The sequence below is a fragment of the Carassius gibelio genome, chromosome A9 (assembly GCF_023724105.1).
Source record: "Carassius gibelio isolate Cgi1373 ecotype wild population from Czech Republic chromosome A9, carGib1.2-hapl.c, whole genome shotgun sequence".
NCBI classification, from domain to species: Eukaryota; Metazoa; Chordata; class Actinopteri; order Cypriniformes; family Cyprinidae; genus Carassius; species Carassius gibelio.
Genome location: NC_068379.1, coordinates 25,811,104 through 25,834,964, shown reverse-complemented (window position 1 = coordinate 25,834,964; position 23,861 = coordinate 25,811,104). Strand labels below are relative to the sequence as shown.

Sequence of the window (23,861 nt, the reverse complement as noted above, 5' to 3'; positions counted from 1 at the left end):
TCTGGCATTATTTACTCACCCTGTATGATGACATTTTTCTCAGAGGACACACAAATATAACATTTTAAAGAATCTGTATGCATTTTTATCATTTATGTTAATAGTTAATCCTCAAATAAGAGTAGACATGTTTGCATGAGGGTAAGTAAATAACTTTGGGTGAACTATGCCTTTAAAGAAGTACTTCAGCCAAAGATAAAAAATTGCTGAAGATTTACTCACTCTCAGGTCATCCCAGATGTAGATGAGTTTGTTTCTTCATCAGACATTAGCATTGCATCAGTGTCTCAGCAATGGATGCTCTGCGGTGAATGGGTGCCGTCAGAATGAGAGTCTTCTCCAGATGTTAACTGATGGACTGGAGTGCTGTGGATTATTGTGATGTGTTTATCAGCTGTTTGGACTCTCATTCTGACGGCACCCATTCACTCCAATGGTGAGCGAGTGATGCAATGCTACGTTTCTCCAAATCTGATGAAGAAACGAACTCACCTTCATCTTCGCATCAGCAAATTCTTATTTCTGGCTGAACTGCTCCTTGAATCTACTTTACATAAACTTTGAGATCAACGGTGTAATGCTTACGACCCTTTTGAAGATCTTCGGATCAGGAAGAATAGCCTCAAAAGTCTTCAGACGGCTGAGATCACTGGTCGAGTCTGATATAAAACACAGCAGTCTGTGAGGAGCTCGGCGGTCATCTCCAGTGCTCTTTCAGACCCAGCGCGGTGAAGACCAGCAGCACCAGGAGGTTGGGACGGATGATGCAAGCAGGAGATGATTCCTCGGTTTTCTCTGCTTCCTGAATGGGAGCGTCAGTGATGAAGGAGTTTGATTCAGTGACGCTCGTCTCCGTGAAGCCGCTGCCGCCGCCAGAACCACTGCTCTCGTCATCTGAGAGGACAAAAGTCAGGTTATGACTCAGCGAGCAGAGATGCATCTCCAGATCCCAAAATCTGAAGTTGATCCTGTCTGTGTGATTTAGTCCAAACACATCGAGACTTACTTGAGTCCTGAAAGTAGATGTCACTGCCATCATATGCATTCTTGAGTTTGTTGGTCATCACCCTGAGAGCCATGATCTGCTGTCGAATCATTGTGTCCGGTCTGGAAATGTCTACACCCACCTCCGGGTTATTCGCTTGATTGGTCACTCCGTCTTTCAGAACCTCAGGGACGTATCTGAAAAAACAACAACTCAGTAGTTGTGAAAACTCAATGCATAATATTATAATTTGTCCCAGTCTCCTTTCTAACTGCACATTTTTGAACCTCAATAAAGCAAATATAATGCAGCATAAATAAATGTCAGATTAAGCCAGTAAATACACATTTTACCGGTATTATTTTAATATTGTTTAAATACTGTTATAGTTTTCATTTACATTTACACTGGCTATTATTTTTACATTTGCAGTTTTCACTTTACTTTGTTTAATTTGAATATGTGCTTTTGTCATTTTGATTAGTTTTCAGTTTTTTTGGGGGGGGGGGGTAATTTATTTTAATTTCATTTTTAGTTCAGTTTTAATTTCCAGTTAGTAATTCTAGTGCTTTAACAAACATATTACATTCAGTTGCAAAGGCAACATTTCTTCAACATTTTATATAATACACACACACACACACACACACACACACACTCACTCTCTCTCTCACTCACTCACTCTCACACACACAAACACACACACACACACTCACACACACATACACTCTCTCACACACACACACACTCTCTCACACACACACTCACTCACTGACACACTCACTCTCACACACACTCACTCACACTCACTCACACATACACTCACTCACTGACACACTCACACACTGACACACTCACTCTCACACACACTCACTCTCACACACACACACACACACTCACTCACACATACACTCACTCACTGACACACACACACTCACTCTCACACACACTCACACACTCACTCACACATACACTCACTCACTGACACACTCACTCTCACACACACTCACTCTCACACACACACACACTCACTCACTCACACATACACTCACACACTCACTCTCACACACACTCACACACTCACTCACACATACACTCACTCACTGACACACACACACTCACTCTCACACACACTCACACACTCACTCACACATACACTCACTCACTGACACACACACACTCACTCTCACACACACTCACACACTCACTCACACATACACTCACTCACTGACACACTCACTCTCACACACACTCACTCTCACACACACTCACTCACACATACACTCACACACTCACTCTCACACACACTCACACACTCACTCACACATACACTCACACACTCACTCTCACACACACTCACACACTCACTCACACATACACTCACTCACTGACACACTCACTCTCACACACACTCACTCTCACACACACTCACTCACACATACACTCACACACTCACTCTCACACACACTCACACACTCACTCACACATACACTCACTCACTGACACACTCACTCTCACACACACTCACTCTCACACACACACACACACTCACTCACACATACACTCACTCACTGACACACACACACTCACTCTCACACACACTCACACACTCACTCACACATACACTCACTCACTGACACACTCACTCTCACACACACACACACACACATACACTCACACACTCACTCTCACACACACTCACACACTCACTCACACATACACTCACTCACTGACACACACACACTCACTCTCACACACACTCACACACTCACTCACACATACACTCACTCACTGACACACTCACTCTCACACACACTCACTCTCACACACACTCACACACTCACTCACACATACACTCACTCACTGACACACTCACACACACACACTCACTCACTCACTGACACACTGACACACCTGATCTCATCCACAGCTGTCCAGATGTTTTACCTGCCCTCGTCACGGCCGTTCCAGCAGTCGTCCTCTGCGCTTTCTGCTGCCGCCACGTGTTCCTCCTGACAGAACGCTACAGGAAGTGACGTCCAGAACTTCCTGACCTTCGCCAGCTTCTCCTTGACATCAGTCACCTGGATGACCACGGTTAAAACAACTGTAAGGCACTGAACACTGAGCAGATGTGTAGAAAGATGTCCACTAATGGACACGTCCACTCATTCTCTATTAGGACTATATTTATATTTACTATATTTATAAGATTTTAGAATAGCAACATGAAAACTTAGAGAAGTTTGGATGAATGCAAATGGCATTAAAAAACTTAAAAACCTCATATGTTATAAATAAAGGTTTTAATTAGTCTACAAAACCAATTTCAGCCTTCATCTGCGGTCAGATTAAAATTTGAAGACCAATCAAAATGTCTCGGCTACTTCTGTTGTAATGATAAAGCTTCTCATTTTTAATTTACAGAAACTACAAGTAGCAATATATTACAAAAATACATTAAATAATTATGCATATTAAATAATAAAATCATTAAATTCAAAAAGTTTCCATTTGTGTTATTTTTGTATAATTGAGACATAATACTTTTTATTAATAGTTTGAATAAGGTTCCATTTTTCCATTTTAACTTTTGTCATTTTTTTTGCTCATTATTTATGTCTATTAGCAGTGGTTAGTATGGTTGGTAAAATAGTAAAATAAAAACTAACCTTCTTTTCAATAACAGAAGGTCCTTAAGGGTTTACTTTTTATTGCCAATGAATTTACTTGACTTTATTTATTTATTTTAAATTTCCATGAGATTCAATAGAGTGCAATAATGAAATCGGTGAATGATATATGAACAAACCCCTCTAAGAACACATTCAGAATAAGACAGAAATACATTGGTAAATTTTGGTGTATGTAAGTGCTGATGAACTGCAGATAAAACTCTTTAAATATATGTACTGTAATCGAAATCTACAGATGCAAATAGATAAAGTAAATAAATAAATATGCATTTCAGAAGTTTTCTTTCCACCAGTCTAAAAGAAGACATGTTACGGAAGTAAAATAGCTCAAAATCTCAAAACTGACCAGTGCAAACCTGTAGTGTATTGCCTTAATACCAAACATCTAAGGTAAGATAAGGTAAAGGAGTCTGGGAGAATGGGAAATGGCGCCCTCTGGTGGTGAGAGGGAGAAACACCGGGTCCAGACTCATGACAGTGAACTCAACAAACTCCCAAAACCACCAGCATGAGAACACAGAGAGGATCATGTTCTGTTTCACACACCTGACTCAAAAAACATTCCCCACACATTTTTATTCATCATGCAACTTTAACTCATTGAAGCATTTTGTTTGCTTAAAAAGTAAATCTCCCTAGTGCTGTATGTTCATCTGACATTAAATACTGCGTCTCGGATTGATGCACAAGTTTTCTAGCTGCAAACAAGTGCATTGCATTGCGCAACTGACCAAGTTAAATTAAATGCAGAACACCACCAAATAATTTCACACAGAATGCCGCACGTGACAACATACAGTTCACTGCAATGAAATCAGGCTCAGATTATAAAACTGGTGAGATTTCACAATCACTGTCTTTAACCTGCACCCACAGGAAAATCAATGTGTGTTTTCAAAAGCAGATCTGTACACCAGAGTGAATATGATCAGTCGTCTGTCGAAAACAACTGCTCCAGCCGTACAGATGAAAGTTTGGCCAGTGCTGTTTGTCAGGCTGCAATCAGCAAAGCACAGAATATGCCTTTAAATAAACACAATCTAAACAAATCTGACCTCGCCGTGTTTACTCTAGTGTGGTGCGTGCTGAAAGTGAGGATCATGAAGCATCTATAACACATTTCTGCTTATTTGAGCTCGAGTAAATAAAAACATGGCCAGAGATGAACGACTTGAGCTGTGTTCCAGGAAAAACAAAAACAAAAATATGATTTTAAACCACTAGTGTTTCAGAAAATAATGTTTTTATCATTGCATTATTTTGGAAGACTTTTTAAAAGCATTTTTAAAGCCTAAAGCATTACATTTCTGCCTTTATTATACAAAACTAGACAAGGGTTTACCAAACAGAAGTAGTTTAGTAGTTTGAAACATCTAATGTTTGTCCCGCTGTGATTCTGGTTAAACAGTCTCAAGATTTTAAAGTAATTATGAAGTTAATATAATATAATAATTTTATATGAATACTTTCAGTTTGCTTCATTATGAAAGCTATTTAACTGATTAGGAAACACACTCACACGCACGCACGCACGCACTCACGCACCCTCACGCACCCTCACGCACGAAAGCACTCACGCACACAGGCACACTCTCACGCACGCACTCACTCGCACGCACACACTCACGCACGCACACACACGCACTCACACGAACTCACGCACACTCACGCACGCACTCACACTCACGCACGCACTCACGCACACTCACGCACGCACTCACGCACACTCACGCACGCTCTCACGCACGCACTCACACACTCACGCACGCACACACACACGCACTCACACGAACTCACGCACACTCACGCACGCACTCACACTCACGCACGCACACACTCACGCACACGCACGCACTCACGCACGTCTTAAACATGCCCCCCAGAAAATGTGAACATTTAAATTATGTATCATGTATAATTAAATTAAATTATTTTAATTAATTACATGAATTCAAATTTAATGAATGTATTGAAATTATTTTAAATTATTAAAATTTGTTATTTAATTTATTAATATAATATAATAAATAATATAAATATTAAACTATTTTATATATTAATTCTACTTACTAAAATATGTTTAGCTCATTCGTGTGCGTCAGTTACCAAATTACCTCCCTTTCAAAAAAAAAAAAAATAGATAAACAAATAGACAGATAGATAAAACCATATAATAAATGAATTCTACTAACTTACTTGGTATGTAGCAGTGTTCCCGTATGATTTTCCCTCTAACTGAATAAATGAGCAAATAAAAAAAGTCTCTGTTTGTACATTTAAAAGTTGGTTTAAAAATATTGAGGAAAAAAACAACTACATAAACATTAAAAATGTAAGTGGGTTGCAAACATTGCAAACCTTTCTATGAATATAATGCAAAACAGATCATGTAATATTTAGTTTGACCTTCATAATGGGATGATCAATACTTTTCTGAAAAGTTACTGACTTTCACTGACTATTTGTTGAAATAGATAAATAAGTAAAATAATAATAATAAAAAAAAAATGGTTTTAGTCATTGAGTAGAAAAGGAAAATATTTTATATATATGTGTGTATGTGTGTTCGAATATTTATTTTAATGTTTATATAAACACACACAAATAGACACCTGACTGCAGATTTAATATTTCCAATATATTAATTATAATCAACTACATCGACATAAAAAATAATCAAATTGACAAACACTAACAACAAAAAAAAAAAAACATATTCAAAATATTTTTCATTTTCATTAATTTTAGTGTCTATATATAAAAACATATGTATAATTTTATATTAGATTTTGTTGCTACCAAAATCATTATATGCATGTATATAAACATAATCTGTTAATAACATTATAAAAAAGTTAAAACACACACACACACACACACACAAATTACTGAAACTTAAACTAAAATTAAAATGACAAAAAAAAAACATTAAAAATGAAACGATATTAAATTACATTCTTACGTTCTTTAAACAATAGCCACAAATATATTGATAAATTGAGGTCACTCTTTCATTTGCTTGTTTTCCTCAACAATGATGCAACCCAATGTTATTTTAATGTTATTATAATATTTAATGATATTATTCCAGGTTATTTCATAATTTATTTCATACAGCTTTTATTTTATTTAATTTTTTTTATTTTAGTTAAAGCTTTAATAATTTTTTTGTGTGTCTCTGCCATTTTTATTAGTTTTTATGTCAATAATATAGTTGTTTTATTTTCAGATTTAGTTCTTATTATTTTAGTACGTTAAGTTAAACTAAATGGAAATGAGAAACGCTGCTTTGGCAACAAGCTGATACGAAATACGTTTTCACTTTTTATTTAGTATTGTTTCAGGTATTTTATTTCAAACAACAAAAAATATTATGAATTAGTTTTCATTTTTTAATTTTACATTTTCACTTTAATTTTAGTTAGTTTTAGTAGTTTGTTATGCAGTTTTGTAGTTTTTATTTATTTTATTGTAAATATAGTTTTTATTCATATTTTTCTTTTCTTTTCTTTTAATACTAATATTTTACTATAATAACCCTCACACGACCACAACAAATTTCTGCGTAAATTGTGAAACCATTCTTGCATAAAATTCTAAGAAAATAGTTGCATTTAATTAATTGTAAAATGGTTAACAAAAAAAGTACTTCATCGACGAGGCCTGAATATCAAAAACACATTAGGCTTGCAGGTGAAGCACTGCAAAAATGATGACACACTTCAACTTTAATATCAGATATTTTAGAGACTTTTGACTATTTATTGAGTAGACACTTTATAAATCCTCAGATGTGTGTGAGATAATACATGACACTGTCTGTATGAACACTGTTAGTATAAAAAAGAGAGAGAAGATAGAGAGAAGAAGAAGAGGAGGAGAGACATAAATGCACTGAATATGAGGCTCAAAAGACTGAGAGCACATTGTTGTTGTTTTGACCTGAAAAGTGTTGATGTCATTTTGTGTGTGTGTGTGGATATTAGTGCTTTTATTCATCAAGGGTGCATTAAATTGATCAAAAGTGACAGAAAATACATTTAAAAAAAATAAATAAAATAATAATAATAATAATAATATATATACAGTACAGACCAAAAGTTTGGAAACATTACTACTTTTAATGTTTTTGAAAGAAGTTTCTTCTGCTCATCAAGCCTGCATTTATTTGATCAAAAATATAGAAAAAACAGTAAAATTGTGAAATATTATTACAACTTAAAATAATAGTTTTATATTTGAATATACTTTTAAAAAATAATTTATTCCTGTGATGTAAAACTGAATTTTCAGAATCATTCCTCCAGCCTTCAGTGTCACATGTAACATCAGTCGATCACATGATCATTTAGAAATCATTCTGATATTCTGATTTATTATGAGTGTTGGAAACACTTCTGCTGTCTCATATATTTGATCAATAAAAGGTTAAAAAGAATTGCATTTATTCAAAATAAATAATAATAATAATAATAATATATATTCTATTAATATATTTTCTTTACTATCACTTTTTATCAATTTAACACATCCTTGCTGAATAAAAGTATTGATTTTATTTAAAAAAAAATAAAGAAAAAAATATTGACCCCAAATTACTGACCAGTAGTGTATATAGTTATTACAAAATATTTATATTTTAAAAACATAGCTTCTTTTTTTTATTTACTTTTTATTAATCAAAGTATCCTAAAAAAGTATCACATGTTCTGAACAAATATTAAGCAGCAGAACTGTTTCCAACTTTGATCATGAATCATAATATTAAAATGATTTCTAAAGGATCATGTGATAATGATCCTAAAAATTCAGCTTTGCATCAAAGAAATAATTTAGAAATAAATTATCATTTAAAGTATAATACATTTAAAAACTATTATTTTAAGTTGTAATAATATTTCACAATATTAAAACATTTTTCTGTATTTTTGATCAAATAAATTGATTACTGTTGGTCTGTACTGTGTGTATATATATATATATATATATATATATATATATATATATATATATATATATATATATATATATATATATATATATATATATATATACTTTTTTTTCCTTATAAAGTTTTCTATTCATCAAAGAATCCTGAAAAATAAATCGATCACAGCTTCCACAAAAATATTATGCAGCACGAGTATTAAATATTAAAAATTAAATATTTAGAATGATTCACTGTGTTCAACATTGATAATCAGAAATGTTTCTTGAGCAGTAAATCATCATATTTTCATGATTTCTGAAGATCATGTGACACTGAAGACTGGAGGAATGATGCTGAAAATACAGCGGAGCATCACAGAAATAAATTACACTTTAACAGATATTCATGTAGAAAACAGCTGATTTAAATTGTAAAACTATTTCAAGATTATTACAGTTTTTACTGTAATTTTAGACAAATAAATTCATCCTTGGTGAGCAGAAGAATAAAATTCACAGAAATTTCAACAGCATTTATTTGAAATTGAAAACTGTAGTAACATTATAAAAGTCTTTTCTGTCACTTTTCCTCGATGTAATGCATCCTCGCTGAATAACACTATTTCTAACGCAGTCTTCAGAGCAATAGTGTCAGTAGGGAGCCTCTGTAGACGGCACACAGTAAGGTTTTGACACGGAGCCCGTGTTTCCCGCTGACGCTGATCTGCTCTTACCAGACGCTGCAGTCGAGAGATCCTCGGGGCTGTCGGGACTGAAGCGACCGCTGAACGAGTCAGAGACGCTGCGGGACGATCTGCTCATTCCTGAAGGATTCGGCTGGCCACAACCCTGGAAAACCTGCAATCACACCGAGAGAAACACTCTCACTCCAGCATGAGATGAGGAAGGAAAACAACACGGTCAGTCAACAGTTCTACAGTTTCTTAACTTCTTAGATGTGGTTCCACTCATATTTGTTTACATCTTGGCTTTAAATATTAATATTCTGAATACATTCGGGTAGTTGATGCAAACATGCCAATGCATTAAATAAATATATATAAATCATGAATTCCGGTGAATTTATTTTATGATTACAAAAGAGGAACATGCATTTTTTCAGGTGGAATTTTACTTTAATAAATTAGAGGAAGATTTATTTTTAGGTGATCTTTAATATAGAATTTAGGTGAATTTTAATGTAAATATATACGAGGACAATGTATATGTCTAGGTGAATTTTTTTTATTTGAATACAAAAGAGAACATTTTTAATTCCTAGATGAATTTGGATTTTGATACATAAAAGGAAATTGATATTTTTTGGTTAAATTTTACATGAATAAGTAAAATAAAATAAAAATATATGAATTATTATGCGAATATATAAGATAAATAATTTATTTAAGGTGAGGTTTAATAAAAAATAAATATTTTTTTTTTTTATATGAAAATAGTAAATGAAAAAAATATGTAGATGAATTTTTAGATGAATTTATGGAATTATAAGAGAAAATTATTTTAGGTGAATTCTTATACACAATTGTTTTTTTTTTTACATTAATACATAAAGGAAAATATGTTTTGGGTTGAATTTTATATGAATAAAAAAGACAATAAATCTATATTTTAGGTGATATCCTATATGAATAATAAAATGTATGTATATATATATATATACACACATCATGATCAGTTATTAATGTTAACTAAAACTAAAACTACAATTAAAATCATAAATATTTTCATTACTTGAAATAGAATAAATGTTAACAAATAAAATATCTAAAATAACTAAGAGTAAATAAACAAAGTAATAAAAAAAACAAAGTAATAAAATAAAAAATAAACTTTTTTTCAATTAAAAAAAAAACACAAAACAACACAATGACTAAAACTTAAAGTAAAATTTTAAATAAAATGTTTAAATATAATTAAAATGTAACTCGAATCATGAACCCAAATAACAACAGTATACCAATGACACTAAGTTTTAATCAACTTTTCCCATTCACAAGCTCACTTTAAATGGACTTGCCGTGTAGATCCAATGGTTCACTAGTTCTCGTCTCTAGATATTAGGGAATAAGAGAAAATATCCTAACCTTCGGAAAATGACACACATCACCTTTCAGAAATCCCGCGAGGGGCCGAATAACGGCATCTCCTCGGAGTTAAACCACGCTTTGCCATTTTTTCTTCCCTAAAAACTGCAATTAGTGGCTGCGTCAGAAATGCAGAGAGACGCAGGAGACACTTTTACCGAGCTACAGATTTCTGCCCATCCGCAACTATGCTGTTAAAATAAGAGTGAAGCGGGATGAGAGGCTTCGGGTTTGGACCTGGAGCCAGCGAGAGCCACTTTCTTACTCAAGACGTGATATCACAACATGATGATCACGGACAAACGTACTTGATAGGAGAGCTGCATGCTGTTCTCCTGCATGTTCATGATGGCTTCAGAGATCTTCACATCGATGGGCTCCAGGACCGACTCGATGTTGAAGGGTCCCTCCAGACGCTCGGCCACGAGGAGCATGGCATCTGTCCCAACACACACACCAGAGGAAACCCAAAATAAAAAAACCTTCCCGAGAACAGTGGTCTAATAGTTCAAAAACGGTCTTGAAAAACTTTGTAGACCGGACACAAAGCTTCAGGAACTCAAACAGCAGAAGGGGAGAAAAATCACCAAAAGATATCATTAAAATAGGCTTAATTAAAAATAAATAAATAAATAAATCCCAGATTTGTCCTTAAAATAGGCTTAAATATAATTCCGAAAAAATTATGTGGTTTCAAAATATATGCTTATTTTCTTTTAAGGCAAAACATATATTTAATATATATATATATATATATATATATATATATATATATATATATATATATATATATATATATATATATATATATATATATATATATATATATATATATATTAGATTGAAAAAAAATAACAAAAATAAAAAATGTATCAACGTAATTCAAAAATAATGAAAAAGTGGTCCTTAAATAAGGCTATATTTTATTTTTAGGCGAAACATAATAATACCAAATTATAATAATAATAAAAAAAGAAAATAAATATTTTCTTATTTTAATTTTAGGCAAAATACAATAAAACAAATATGCAAAGAATTTCCTAAAAAAAGCAATTTTTTATTATTATGTAAAAAATTTAAATAATAATAATAATAATAATAATAATAATAATAATAATGCAAAGGCCCTCAAAAGAGCGTTATTTTAAATTTAGGCAAAATATGCTTTCAATAATAATAATAAATATAAATTGTGCAAACATTGTCCTTAAAATAAACGTTTATTTTAAGAAAAATGTTTGTTTCATTTCATGTTTTTTCCATTTTTATTTTTAGGCAACAATATCATTTCTAAATAATTATTTCTTGTTATTATTTTGGAGTTTACAATTAATCATGAATAATAAAAAAATAAATAAAATAAAAAATACAATTAAATAAAAATTTTTTAAAAAATTAAATTAAATCAAATAAATATACAAATTGACATAAATGATTGTGTTCAGTGGATGGATGGACATGAAGCAGGCCGTGCTAATGGCAGCTGACACGGGTGTGGCAACACATTTATCCACAAATATGATAGAGGAGAACATTTCTTTCATGTTAACATCTATTTCCTCAGGCGTGGACTGCATGTCTGAACATCCAAACACCACAAAAGCCTCCAAACATGAAGCGGCTCAGAGCTGGGCACTAAAGCTGGCATCAGCCGCACCAGACAACACGGCTCCAGCGGACGCCCCAAACATCTGTGTGACCGAGAACACGCTCACTTACAATCAGACAACAGCCACAGGGTTTACAAGGAGTTTTTACAGCAAAACAGAATTCGAGAGAGAGAGAGAGAGCAAAAATTGTCCAAAAACAGCCCTTAAAAAAAAGTTTTGTTTTGTTTTTTTAATTTGCAAAATAAACCATCTTAAAACAAAAATGATTTAATGCAAAAACGGTCTTACAAATAAGGCTAAATATAGTAATAAATATAAAAAATAAATAATACAAAACTGGTCCTTCAGATAGGCTTAGTTTTCTTTTAAGCAAAAATAGTAAGACAAAATGCTAAAGTTATGTACAAATTGTTCTTAACATGCTTTATGTTCTTTGTTAGACAGAAATTAACGTATGAAAATAATCAAGTACAAACTGTAATAAACTGCAACAAATAATGAAAAAAAAAAATTCCTTAAAATTGTCTTTATTTTCATTTTAGGCAAAATATGATTCTAAATAAATGCAAAACTGTGCTGAAAAATTCTTTATTATTAATAAAAAAAAAAAAAAAAAAATGCACAAATGGTCCTTAAAAAAAATGTAATAATTAAAAAAAATATTTTAGGCAAAATGTGATTTCTTAAATAAGACAAAAAAATAAAACAAAATTTAAAACAAATATTTAAAAATATATATCTTAAAATAGCCTCTATTTAGGCAAAAGAAAGTACCTTTTACAGTATTCATACATTTTTAGGTAAACTACAATTTCTACATTTTCTGACAAAGCTAATTTTATTATTGCTTAAAAAAAAAAAAAAAAAAAAACTCCAGAATCCCCAAATTTTAGTTTAGACCATAGAAAGCGTGACTACAGCATCACATTAGCAGACATATACTCATGCACACAGTAAATGACAGCAAACTATTCAGTCTTTCAAATCATGCTATTAAAAAGAAATGAGCAAATAAAATCAATAAGCATCTGTTTACACTTTGGTAACAAAGGACTGCAGAAAGGGCGAGATTTATTTGTGTGTTTGCCAAACAATAACAAGGATGAATAGGAATGTGAATTATTACAAAAAGCTGAACGGGCAAAAAATATTAGTTTTCATAGCAAGCCCCGCAAATAACAACTTACTAAACACCAGTTAGAGAACCATAACACCAAGGCCATCCAAGATATAGGGGAGTTAGTTCTTCATCAGATTTGAAGAAATGTATCATCGCGCAACTTGCTCACCATTGGAGTGAATGGGTGCCGTCAGAATGAGAGTCCAAACATCACTTGCTCACCATTGTAGTGAATGGGTGCCGTCAGAATGAGAGTCAAAACATCACTTGATCAGCATTGGGGTGAATGGGTGCCGTCAGAATGCGAGTCCAAAAATCACTTGCTCAACATTGGAATGAAAGGGTGCCGTCAGAATGCGAGTCCAAACATTACTTGCTCACCAATTGGAGGGAATGGGTGCCGTCAGAATGCGAGTCCAAACATCACTTGCTCACCAATTGGAGGGAATGGGTGCCGTCAGAATGCGAGTCCAAACATCACTTGCTCACCATTGGAGTGAAAGGGTGCCGTCAGAATGAAAGTCCAAACATCACTCGCTCACCATTGGAGTGAAAGGGTGCCATCAGAATGCGAGTCCAAACATCACTTGCTCACCATTGGAGTGAAAGGGTGCCATCAGAATGCGAGTCCAAACATCACTCGCTCACCATTGGAGTGAAAGGGTGCCATCAGAATGCGAGTCCAAACATCACTTGCTCACCATTGGAGTGAAAGGGTGCCATCAGAATGCGAGTCCAAACATCACTTGCTCACCATTGGAGTGAATGGGTGCCAATAAATAGTCCATCTCCCATTGTCTCTCAAATCAGAATCCACACACGTATGTGTTTAGAGGTGTTTTGGCTTGTAAACTGTGCTTAATCTTTGCAGATTTCTCTCCTGATTCAGACCAGACCAATTTTTCACTGGAGGAAGTGTTATTATGGATTATAGACTCGTATTTTAGTCTGAAACAATGGATTGAAGTAAGAAACGTCTTCATGACGAATGTTTCATCTCTTTTCTTCTCCAGATGTTCACTGATGGTCTGGAGTGCTTTGGATCATTGTGATGTTTCTATCAGACTCTCATTCTGACGGCACCCATTCACTGCAGAGCACCCACTGATGAGACACTGATGCGATGCTAAATTTCTCCAAATCTGATGAAGAAACAAACTCATCCTGATCTTGGATGGTCTGAAGTGGAGAAAATCTTTAGCAAATGTAAATGTTTGGGTGAACTCTGTCTTTAAACTGGACGTGTTGTTAAAGGAACAGACATCTGCAGGAAAACTCGATCGTCCCTTCCTTGTTTGCGATGAGAACTAGCGGTCAGTTTTGAGAATAATTCCCCTCGATATATCTGTGGGTGCAGGGTTACACCAGGCAACTGGACTTCCCCTTTCAGCCAAGTCATTTCAACACAGACCACTCTTTGGAAGCAATGTTAAAAATGTCCCGCAACATCCGTCTAAGCCAAACCAAAGCGCTGCCCAAGATCTGATGGAGAGAAAATTCCTAAACTGTCTTCCTAACAAGAGCTCAACACAACAGCTGTTCTCTTTATGCTCTTAAATGATTAAATACGCTGCTCGAAAATCTTCATCACAGCAATTCAACCCAATTCAAACTCCAAATAAAGACTGCATCAGGTACATTTTAATGTCATAAATTCTGGCACATTAACAGGATCGTTCCGCTCTCATTATTTATTCAGTCTTATGTTGTTTCAAAACTGTATGCTGTTACTTTTCAGTGCAACACTAAAAGAACCTCAAATGCACTCAAAAATGTGTACATCTATTTGATTTTATTTAAATAAATATATTTTCAACATGCATTTGTTTAAATTCCTCACAATCTGTATTAATCTGTTCATTGTGAAATCTAATTTAAGATGATTGAGGTGAACAGGATAAGAACATGGAACTAACATAATTATGATTATTGGGTGAACTAACCCTTTAAGTACAAATTTATCATCAGAAAAAGGGTGTCTAATTAAATTAATTAATAAAATGTTAACAATTTAATCATTCTTTCAAAATTTAGATTTTAAAACAAACAAAGTTGTTTTTTTTTGACAAATAAGATGCTGCACAGAAATATAAATAAAAGCTATTATTATTTTGGAACAAATAAGTTAGAAGGTATATGACAAATTGGATTACTGACAATGAATTGTGCACTTATTAATATTAATGTATCACTGAAAAATATGAATCACATTAACAATATTAGTTTATGTCAAAACTGTATAATAATGATGAATATTTTCATAATTCATAAATCTTAACTTGTGCAAGCTCATAAAATACATTATATAAAATACATTATATATTGAAATCTAAGTCAAAATTCATTTTTTTCCCCAAAATTCTGTTTTCTTTTCTTTTCTTTTCTTTTCATTTTCATTTTATTTTATTTTATTTTATTTTATTTTAATTTATTTTTGTTCATTTTCTTTTCTTTTCATTTCATTTCATTTTATTTTCATTTTCAATTATTTTATTTTATTTTATTTTCATTTTCAATTATTTTATTTTATTTTTATTTTCATTTTCATTTTCATTTTCATTTCTTTTCTTGTTGTGGTTTGTCTAATTAAATTACTTAATAAAACTTTAACAATTTAATGCATTAAAAAAAAAAACTGTAAATGAAATGAAACTAACAATTTATGTACAGCAAAACATTGCATGTATGTATTTACTTGTCAAATATGATGCTTTACAACAGAACTGTGTTCATTAAAACATGGATGAAAATATATCTCAGTTGTATGATATTCATAAAAAATTATGATATTATTATTACTTTGAGAAGCAGACTTTAGAATAGAGTGACTTCTTTCTGTCATAATTTCTTCAAGTTAAACCACACTTTTATTTTAACGGTCTATCGTGAAGATCTCTGTGTGAGTTTAACTGGTTCAGATTTCTGCAGCTGACATGCCTTATATCTGTAATTAATTAGGTTAGAGGTGTGAAGTTGCTCTCACCGATGTATTTGCTCCACTCAGGGTCCAGATCGGCCGGATTGGCCAAGCAGCCCTTCATCACATTCAGACAGTAGCTGTTACAGGGCTTCAGCGTGAACAAACCCTGACAGTACGAGCAGTAGAGCATTTTAGTGAAGCCGCTGACGCACGCAGAGCTCATGGTGACCTGCAGAACACAAGACCAAACACACAAGTCATTAGATGCGTGTGGATAGAAGCTGGAACACGTTATTGAAAAATCTCATGCAAGTCTGTTCATGTGAGCTTCCAAAAGTGCACAAAAAAAAAAGATATTTTTGAGAGCATGCTGAAGGGTGGACTAAATAATAAATATATTCTATAGCTAAAACAAAAACTTCAAACAGAATTAATTGAAATTAACTTAAGATGATTGATTCTGGTGTTTAGACAAATTTGAGCAAAATTACGAGACATAAACACACACAAACTTGATTCAGACTCCAATTTAATACTGGAAATAAACAACACTTCAGTTTTCAGATAAATGCAAAATAAATAAAATAAGTTTGTGACATAAAAAATGAATATTTCAATATTTTTAGGTCACGATCAAATTTAATTAATTAAGAATATTATTTTACAAAATATGCCAAGCCTAACTATATGTGACTTGGTAGAAATTGGTAAAAATAAAAAGCAAAACTAAGTAGATTTTGAACTCAATTTTATTTTTAGATTTTCTGATTTCATTTTTTCATTTAAAGTTTTGATAATTTTTTTTTGTATTTTTATTATTCTTTTTTAATATCTATATAGATTCCTTTTTAGGAAGTTTTAGGTTTTTAACTATTATAATTTAAACTAAATGAAAATGAGAAATGCTGATTTTGCAACAAGTTGAAATAAGAAAAAGAAAAAAAAAAACAGGTAATGAAATATTTTTTTTTGCCTTAGTTTTAGTTGAGAATATTTTTTTTCTTTTTCTTTTGTTAATTTTCCATTTATATTTCCATATATATTATATATAGGCATATTATTTCAATTGAATAGACATGCATTTTTGATAACAAAAATGTTATTTTAGAATTAAAATGGAATAAAAGGAGTTTGGGGGAAAATATTGGAAAAACTGAATTTGGGAAAAATAAAAGGGATTTCATAGGGCCTTAAAAACTTAGTTTTATTTATTAGTAAATTGTTATTAAATTGTACATGTTTAATTATTTTAATTAATTTAATTAGACATGCTTTTTCATTACTAAAATTGACTTTAATCATTTAAACAGAATGCAGGAAAATTAAAACAGAAAATGCTGAATTTTGGAAAAATGCAAAAGAATTTGGCAATACACATAAATACATTGATTTAATTTCTAAAAATTTTATATAATCAAATTAGTTACTTTCAATACATGGTAACATCCCATATATTTCATGATTTTAATTAATTATGCATGCCTTCATTTTAATTTAACCATTAAAACAGTACCCAGAAAAAACAAATATTGAAAATATAGAATTCTGTAAAATATAAATAAATACATTTCATAGGATCTTAAACTAAAAACATAATAAAACAAATTCAATTCTATAAGTTTCATGATTTCAATTAATTGAACATTCTTACATTTAATGTAACCATTAAAACTGAAAAAAAAAAAAATTAACTGAAAAGATGAAAAAAGTAAATAAAACACTTTTCATAAGGTCCTAAAATGTTAATACATTTGTTAAATTCTATAATTTTCATGATTTCATGATTAATTAGACATGATTTACATTTAATATTACAATTGAATCCTACAGAATTAAAAAAAATAAAAAATAAAATAATAAATAAACAGAATCCAGTAAAATTTAAACTAAAAAAAATTGGGAATTCTGGAAAGAACTAAACAAAACAAAAGATTTCAAAGGGGCCTAGATACATATGCACTGATATAACTGTATGCTCAAACCTCATGCATGAACATAATACAGTTCATACTTTCAGACGCTACAGGTTTCATTTTCCCTCATAAAATCACGAGCACAAATCAAGCAGCACTTTATGAACCCCACGGTTAAAATCTCACCTTGGAAACCCTGTTAGCCACGTCCCGTCCGACCGTGAGACCCTGGACGAAGGTGCGGGCGGCGATGAACGCTCGGGTAACCTGAGACCTGAGCTTCTTGGGAACGTGTCCAAAGGGCTTGAGCTCTTCCATGTACTTGCCGATGCACTCCAGATAGTCTTCAGTGATGAGATACTGGGAATTCAGCAGCTGGAACACGCGCTCCAGCAGATGCATCCAGAAACCGTTCAGCATCTCCTCCAGATTGATGCTGGTGCCCGTGTAGTATCGCTTCAGCTCGCCGAACAGGCTTCGAAAGACCTCGGCGTTCTGCAAGTAGAGCTTCCCGTATGTGCGCAGAAACATCTCGTTCAGAGAGCGCTCGGTGCTCTCCAGCAACTCCAGGAAGAAATCTGTTCAAACACGAAATACGGCTCTTCTGTGTCAATTAATACTGAGAACATGCACTCATTTAGTTTCTCTACATGCATTGTGCTAACGTCAATATCTTCATCGCCTTTCGAATGCACTGTGAAAAATACAATGCATCTTATTTATTTATTTGACAAGAATGCACTTTTTGATTCAACATAATTTGTTAACTGCCAGTTATTTTTAACTATTTGTGAAATGCATTGGCAATTTCTGAGTGAAAACTGAATGTTTTTTGAATTGGTTAGTAAGAAAACAGACATGATACGGAAGGACAAACTAATGAAGTAGCAAGCATTTTCATAATGAGGATTCTGCATCAGTTTTTGCAAGAGTACATGACTATATTAATGCAAGTGAATTCATTTAATTACTTTACATAGGTTCACAGAGTTTAAAATAAATGTTATTGCAAAGCTTTTATTTTTATACATTTATTTATATTAATTTAAAGCAGCAGATCAATTGTGAAAGTTGCTTAAGCGTAAAGCATTCAGATAAATAAATAAATAAATAGTGTATATAAATAAAAATACTGCATGTGTAAACATCATGTGTGTGTGTGTGTGTGTGAGAGAGATTTAAAAGAACATTTCAGTGACCAACCAGATGCTCAAAATATGAATAATAATAATAATAATAATAATAATAGTAAAATAAAAAATATATAAAAAATAAGGAAATGTATAATAATAATAATAATAATAAATTCAAATGTAAATAAAAACAATAAAAAATCTAAATATAAAAACACTTGTAGTTAATTCCTCCAGTCTTCAGTGTCACGTGATCTTCAGAAATCAGAATAATATGATGATTTACTGCTCGAGAAACATTTCTGATTATTATCAATGAAAAATGTTTCTTTTTTTGTGAAAACCGACACATTTTATTTTTCCAAAAAATGATAAAGAGTTCAAAAGAACAGCATTTATTTTAAATAGAAATCTATTGTAACATTATAAATGTATTTACTGTCACTTTAATAAATTTTAATGCATCTTCGCTGGATAAAAGCATTAATATTTGATCAGCGGTGTGTTTTTACGGCCCTTGTGACTCGTTGTTTCCCAATGCACTGAATCTCCAATAATGCAATTTGATACATACTTACATAAAATGATATTAATATCAGTCATTGCTCTGTCTCTCCAAAAATTTGTCTTTGTAAAATGAAACTGAAAATGATCCAAACCTATAAAGCAATGCTTTGTTGCACACAATGTTCTGTTGATCATGATGTGGACTTTCTAGGGTTAATAATCTCTGCTTACACTAAACAAGCAGCTGTTGAGTCTAAACAGTCTCATAATAACTTCACACGGTCCTCAGTCGAATCAATGAGCGTTAAAGAACAAATCGTACCATCAAACCTTTTGTGTCCGCTCATAAACGTCTCCCTCAGCTCTTCGCTCGCGTCGTCCATGAGCTTCTCAAAGTCCTGTGAGCTTCTCTGACTGAACTTCTCCTCCATCTCTGCATTACAGCAGGTTTTCTGAGGAACACAAACCCGCAGATCCTCTCCTGCAGACCACAGAGAGACACACCAACACGATTTAACTGAGAATCATCAGAAATCTTTCTTGAGCAGTGTATCAGAGTGATTTCTGAAGATCATGTGACGCTGAAGACTGGAGGAATGATGCTGGAAATACAGCGGTGCATCACGGAAATAAATTACAGTTTACTGTATATTCACATAGAAAATACTTATTTGAAATAATAAACATTTTTAAAATTTTTAATGCATTTAAATCACAAAAAGTGGGGTTTATTTACTGTACACTGCCATGCTCAAAAAAAAAAATAAAAAAAATAAAAAAAATAAATTAAAAAGGTACAAATCAAATTAAAAATCTATATTTGTTTATTTTTATTTTAACATTTTTCATTTTTTACTTTAATAAATGTAAATTAAAAAAACAATATAAAGATAAAATAGCAAATAAAGTACGATTAAATTTACATTTATTTTAATTTAAATTTGGGTTTAAATAAAATGTAAAACATAAAAATGAATTAAAAATAAATTAAAAAAATAAGAAAAGAGATTTATTCACTTTATTTTAACCTTTTTATTTTATTATTGGTTTAAATAATATGTAAAAAAAAAAAAATGAAATAAAAAGCTAAATATATATTTAAAAAAAAACTTTTAATTTGCAAACAGAAAATCTATCACACACAATCCTCTAACTAAAACAAAATCTCATGATCACGTGTCTGTGCATATCTCATTTTTGACAATAGTTTCCATTTCTGTCCAATACCATGTCTATTTAAGGCTCAAAATAATACAAAATATGGAAAAACAGCATTAAACCAGCACTAATCAAACCACCTCAGGCTGTATAATTGTAATTTGCATCAAGATATAACACCGTGTTTATCTGTGTGTTGGCTCTGTAATAAAGTCAATGTTAAAAGCATAGGAGAGTCTATTAATAAGGTCAGCAGTGTCAGTGTGATTGTAAATGAATAGCAGTGAGTGAGTGTAGATGAATGACGAAAACCTCTCACCCATCAACAACGTTTCTATCTCTGAGCATGAAGTCAGGTCACTAAATGTCAGCAGGGTTATTTCAGTCTTTTGGTTGACCTCACACACATTCACCGACACCAAACATTAAAGATCCCTTCATGCATCTGAGGAAACACACCCACGGTGGAACACACACAGTCTGCACACACTGGGCTTTCAGCAGGTCTGCAGGAGTCTCCTAACATCGCTGTCGATATATGAGAGAGCTGTGGAGAAGCTCAGGAGCGCAGGACACGTGTCGCACAGATGCTGGAAGTGTGATGTTTCTGTGAGCCACAGAGACGTGACAAGAGCTTCTCAACAAGCACAGGATAGAGAGGTCACACGGTTCAATCTGAAGGTCCTCTTAGGTCGGTCATCTTATCAGCAAATCAAATATAATATAATATAATATAAAAGAAATACTTTTTGGACGAACTATGCCATTAACTAAAGTGAACTTGTTCCTGTGCCACACAAGGTTTTCAGGCTCTCAAAACACTTATTTTATGATCACAAAACATTATTTTAGTTTTAAATGATTCGATTTCTTGCCTACTTAATCTAAATTAAATTAAATTAAATAAAACACAAATAAAATTAAATAGAATAAAACAAAATACAAAAAAAAAAAAGACTTGTAATTTTTGGATGGACTATTACTTTAACTTCCTCACCTTCTTATCAGCAATAAAATAAAATTTAATTTAATTAAAATAAAAAAATAATTAAATAAAAATAAAACAAAAAAAATATTAGAAAATAAATAAATAATAATAATAATAAACATATTTGTAATTTTTGGGTGAACAATACATTTAACTAAAGTGAATCTGTTTCTGTGCACAACAAGGTTTTTAGCATGAGATGTTGAAAGAATATTTTAGATTTCTCACTTTCTTATCAAATTAAATTAAATTCAAATAAAATAAAAATATAAATACAAAATAAAATAACAAATAATAATAATTAGGTTGAGATTTTGACCCCATTTTCTCCAAGAGATTGAGAGCAACCAAAGAGGTTATGGGGTTTAATTCTGGACTTAACTTCCAAAAAAACTCTTATTTTACTTTTAAACTAGATTTCTAGCGTTCTTATCAGCGAAGGCGAACTGCAAAAAAAAGCCACTTGTCTCATTTGAGATTTTACCATGAATATTTTACAAGCAAAAATAATGCAAAGTCTTTACATACAAATTTTCCTAAAAAGTCTAATACTGCAATATTATGAAGACTGAAAAAGGTTAGCATGCACTTTTTTGGTTTTCTCAACCTTTTTTTGGACCATGACTCATTTTTAGGGTCCAGAATTCTTGCAAGCTCACCTCATACCACACAATAAAGTTAAAGCAAGGACACGGGTTTGGTTTAAAAGTGGTTAGGAACCTACTGCAACCCTGACATTAGTACTTTTAAAACAACCCAGCAATTAAAGCCATGAGTCACGAGACCTTGACATCTTCAAAATGTTAAGAATGTGTGACAACCTTTCATTTCAACCTTTATTATTAGCGCTTTCCTTGATATCAAAAATTCAAACAGGATCTAATTAAATATTAGCTTACACTTTATTTAAAGGTGTCCTTGTTACAGTGTAATCATACATATGAGTACTGAGTAATATGCATGTATTACCATATGGATAGGGTCAGGATTTGGGTTGCATGTGATTTAATTATGCATGGTTAATTGTTATTATACTAATAGTAAATACATGCATCAAAAATAAATTGTAATCAAATGTTATGTTATTCTAATTTTGAAATAGTCATATTAAACTAGCATGCACAACCACTGCTAGAGAAAATAAGCACGGACTTTAACAAGACTGAACTGTGTGACAACTTGCCCCGGTCTCCCATATCTAACGGCGTTTAAGCAGATGTCAGTGTTTTGACTGAACAGATACCTGCTGTTTCCTCGGTGGGAACATCTGCAGGACTGTATCCCAGGTCGGTAAAGGCGTCTTTCACCTGGCTGCAGTTCACCGCCGCAACCGGGACGCGCGGCACCAGGAGCGCGCACAGAGCGGCGAACACAGCCAGCATCACGAGCTCCGGTGCAATCTGTTAATGAGACCCGCTGTAGATCCTGGTCAAGCGAGCACGCGCAGATCCCGCTCTATTCGGGAGTCAAAACACCTTAAGTTTCGCAGCAGAAACCATCGCGCGTTTGCTGGAGCTGCGCGAGCGATGCGCGCTGCCGCTGTCACAATCAGATCCTCACTTCGGACGTGTCTTTTCACCCCTTCTTCTTCTTCTTCTTTCCTCGGTTGTTCTGCTGGGTTTGACCAGAGAAAAGCGAGTTTACCGCGGACAGCGTGCGTGACGCGTCATCAGAGCGTTCCGAGCGCGCTCTGCTTTACGAACGGAACGGAATTCAGATGCAACGCAGCGCGCGACTGAATATACATCAGGCACAACGACCAATGAATATCTGGGAACTTTTCCGAATTATGAGGGG

The 23,861-nt window shown here is 32.8% G+C and overlaps 1 protein-coding gene across 1 annotated transcript; it reads right to left on the bottom strand.

Annotated features, from left to right (window-relative positions):
- Positions 1 to 697: 697 nt before the first annotated feature.
- Positions 698 to 23,651, bottom strand: LOC128020255 (glypican-6). Its single transcript, XM_052607050.1, has 9 exons — positions 23,308 to 23,651; positions 20,241 to 20,399; positions 18,465 to 18,856; positions 16,429 to 16,594; positions 11,024 to 11,154; positions 9,325 to 9,468; positions 2,933 to 3,069; positions 1,007 to 1,182; positions 698 to 894 (listed from the first exon to the last, which is right to left on the bottom strand). The coding sequence occupies exons 1-9, from the start codon at positions 23,444 to 23,446 to the stop codon at positions 698 to 700; spliced, it is 1,641 nt and encodes a 546-aa protein (XP_052463010.1). The 5' UTR covers positions 23,447 to 23,651.
- Between the last annotated feature and the right edge of the window lie 210 nt (positions 23,652 to 23,861).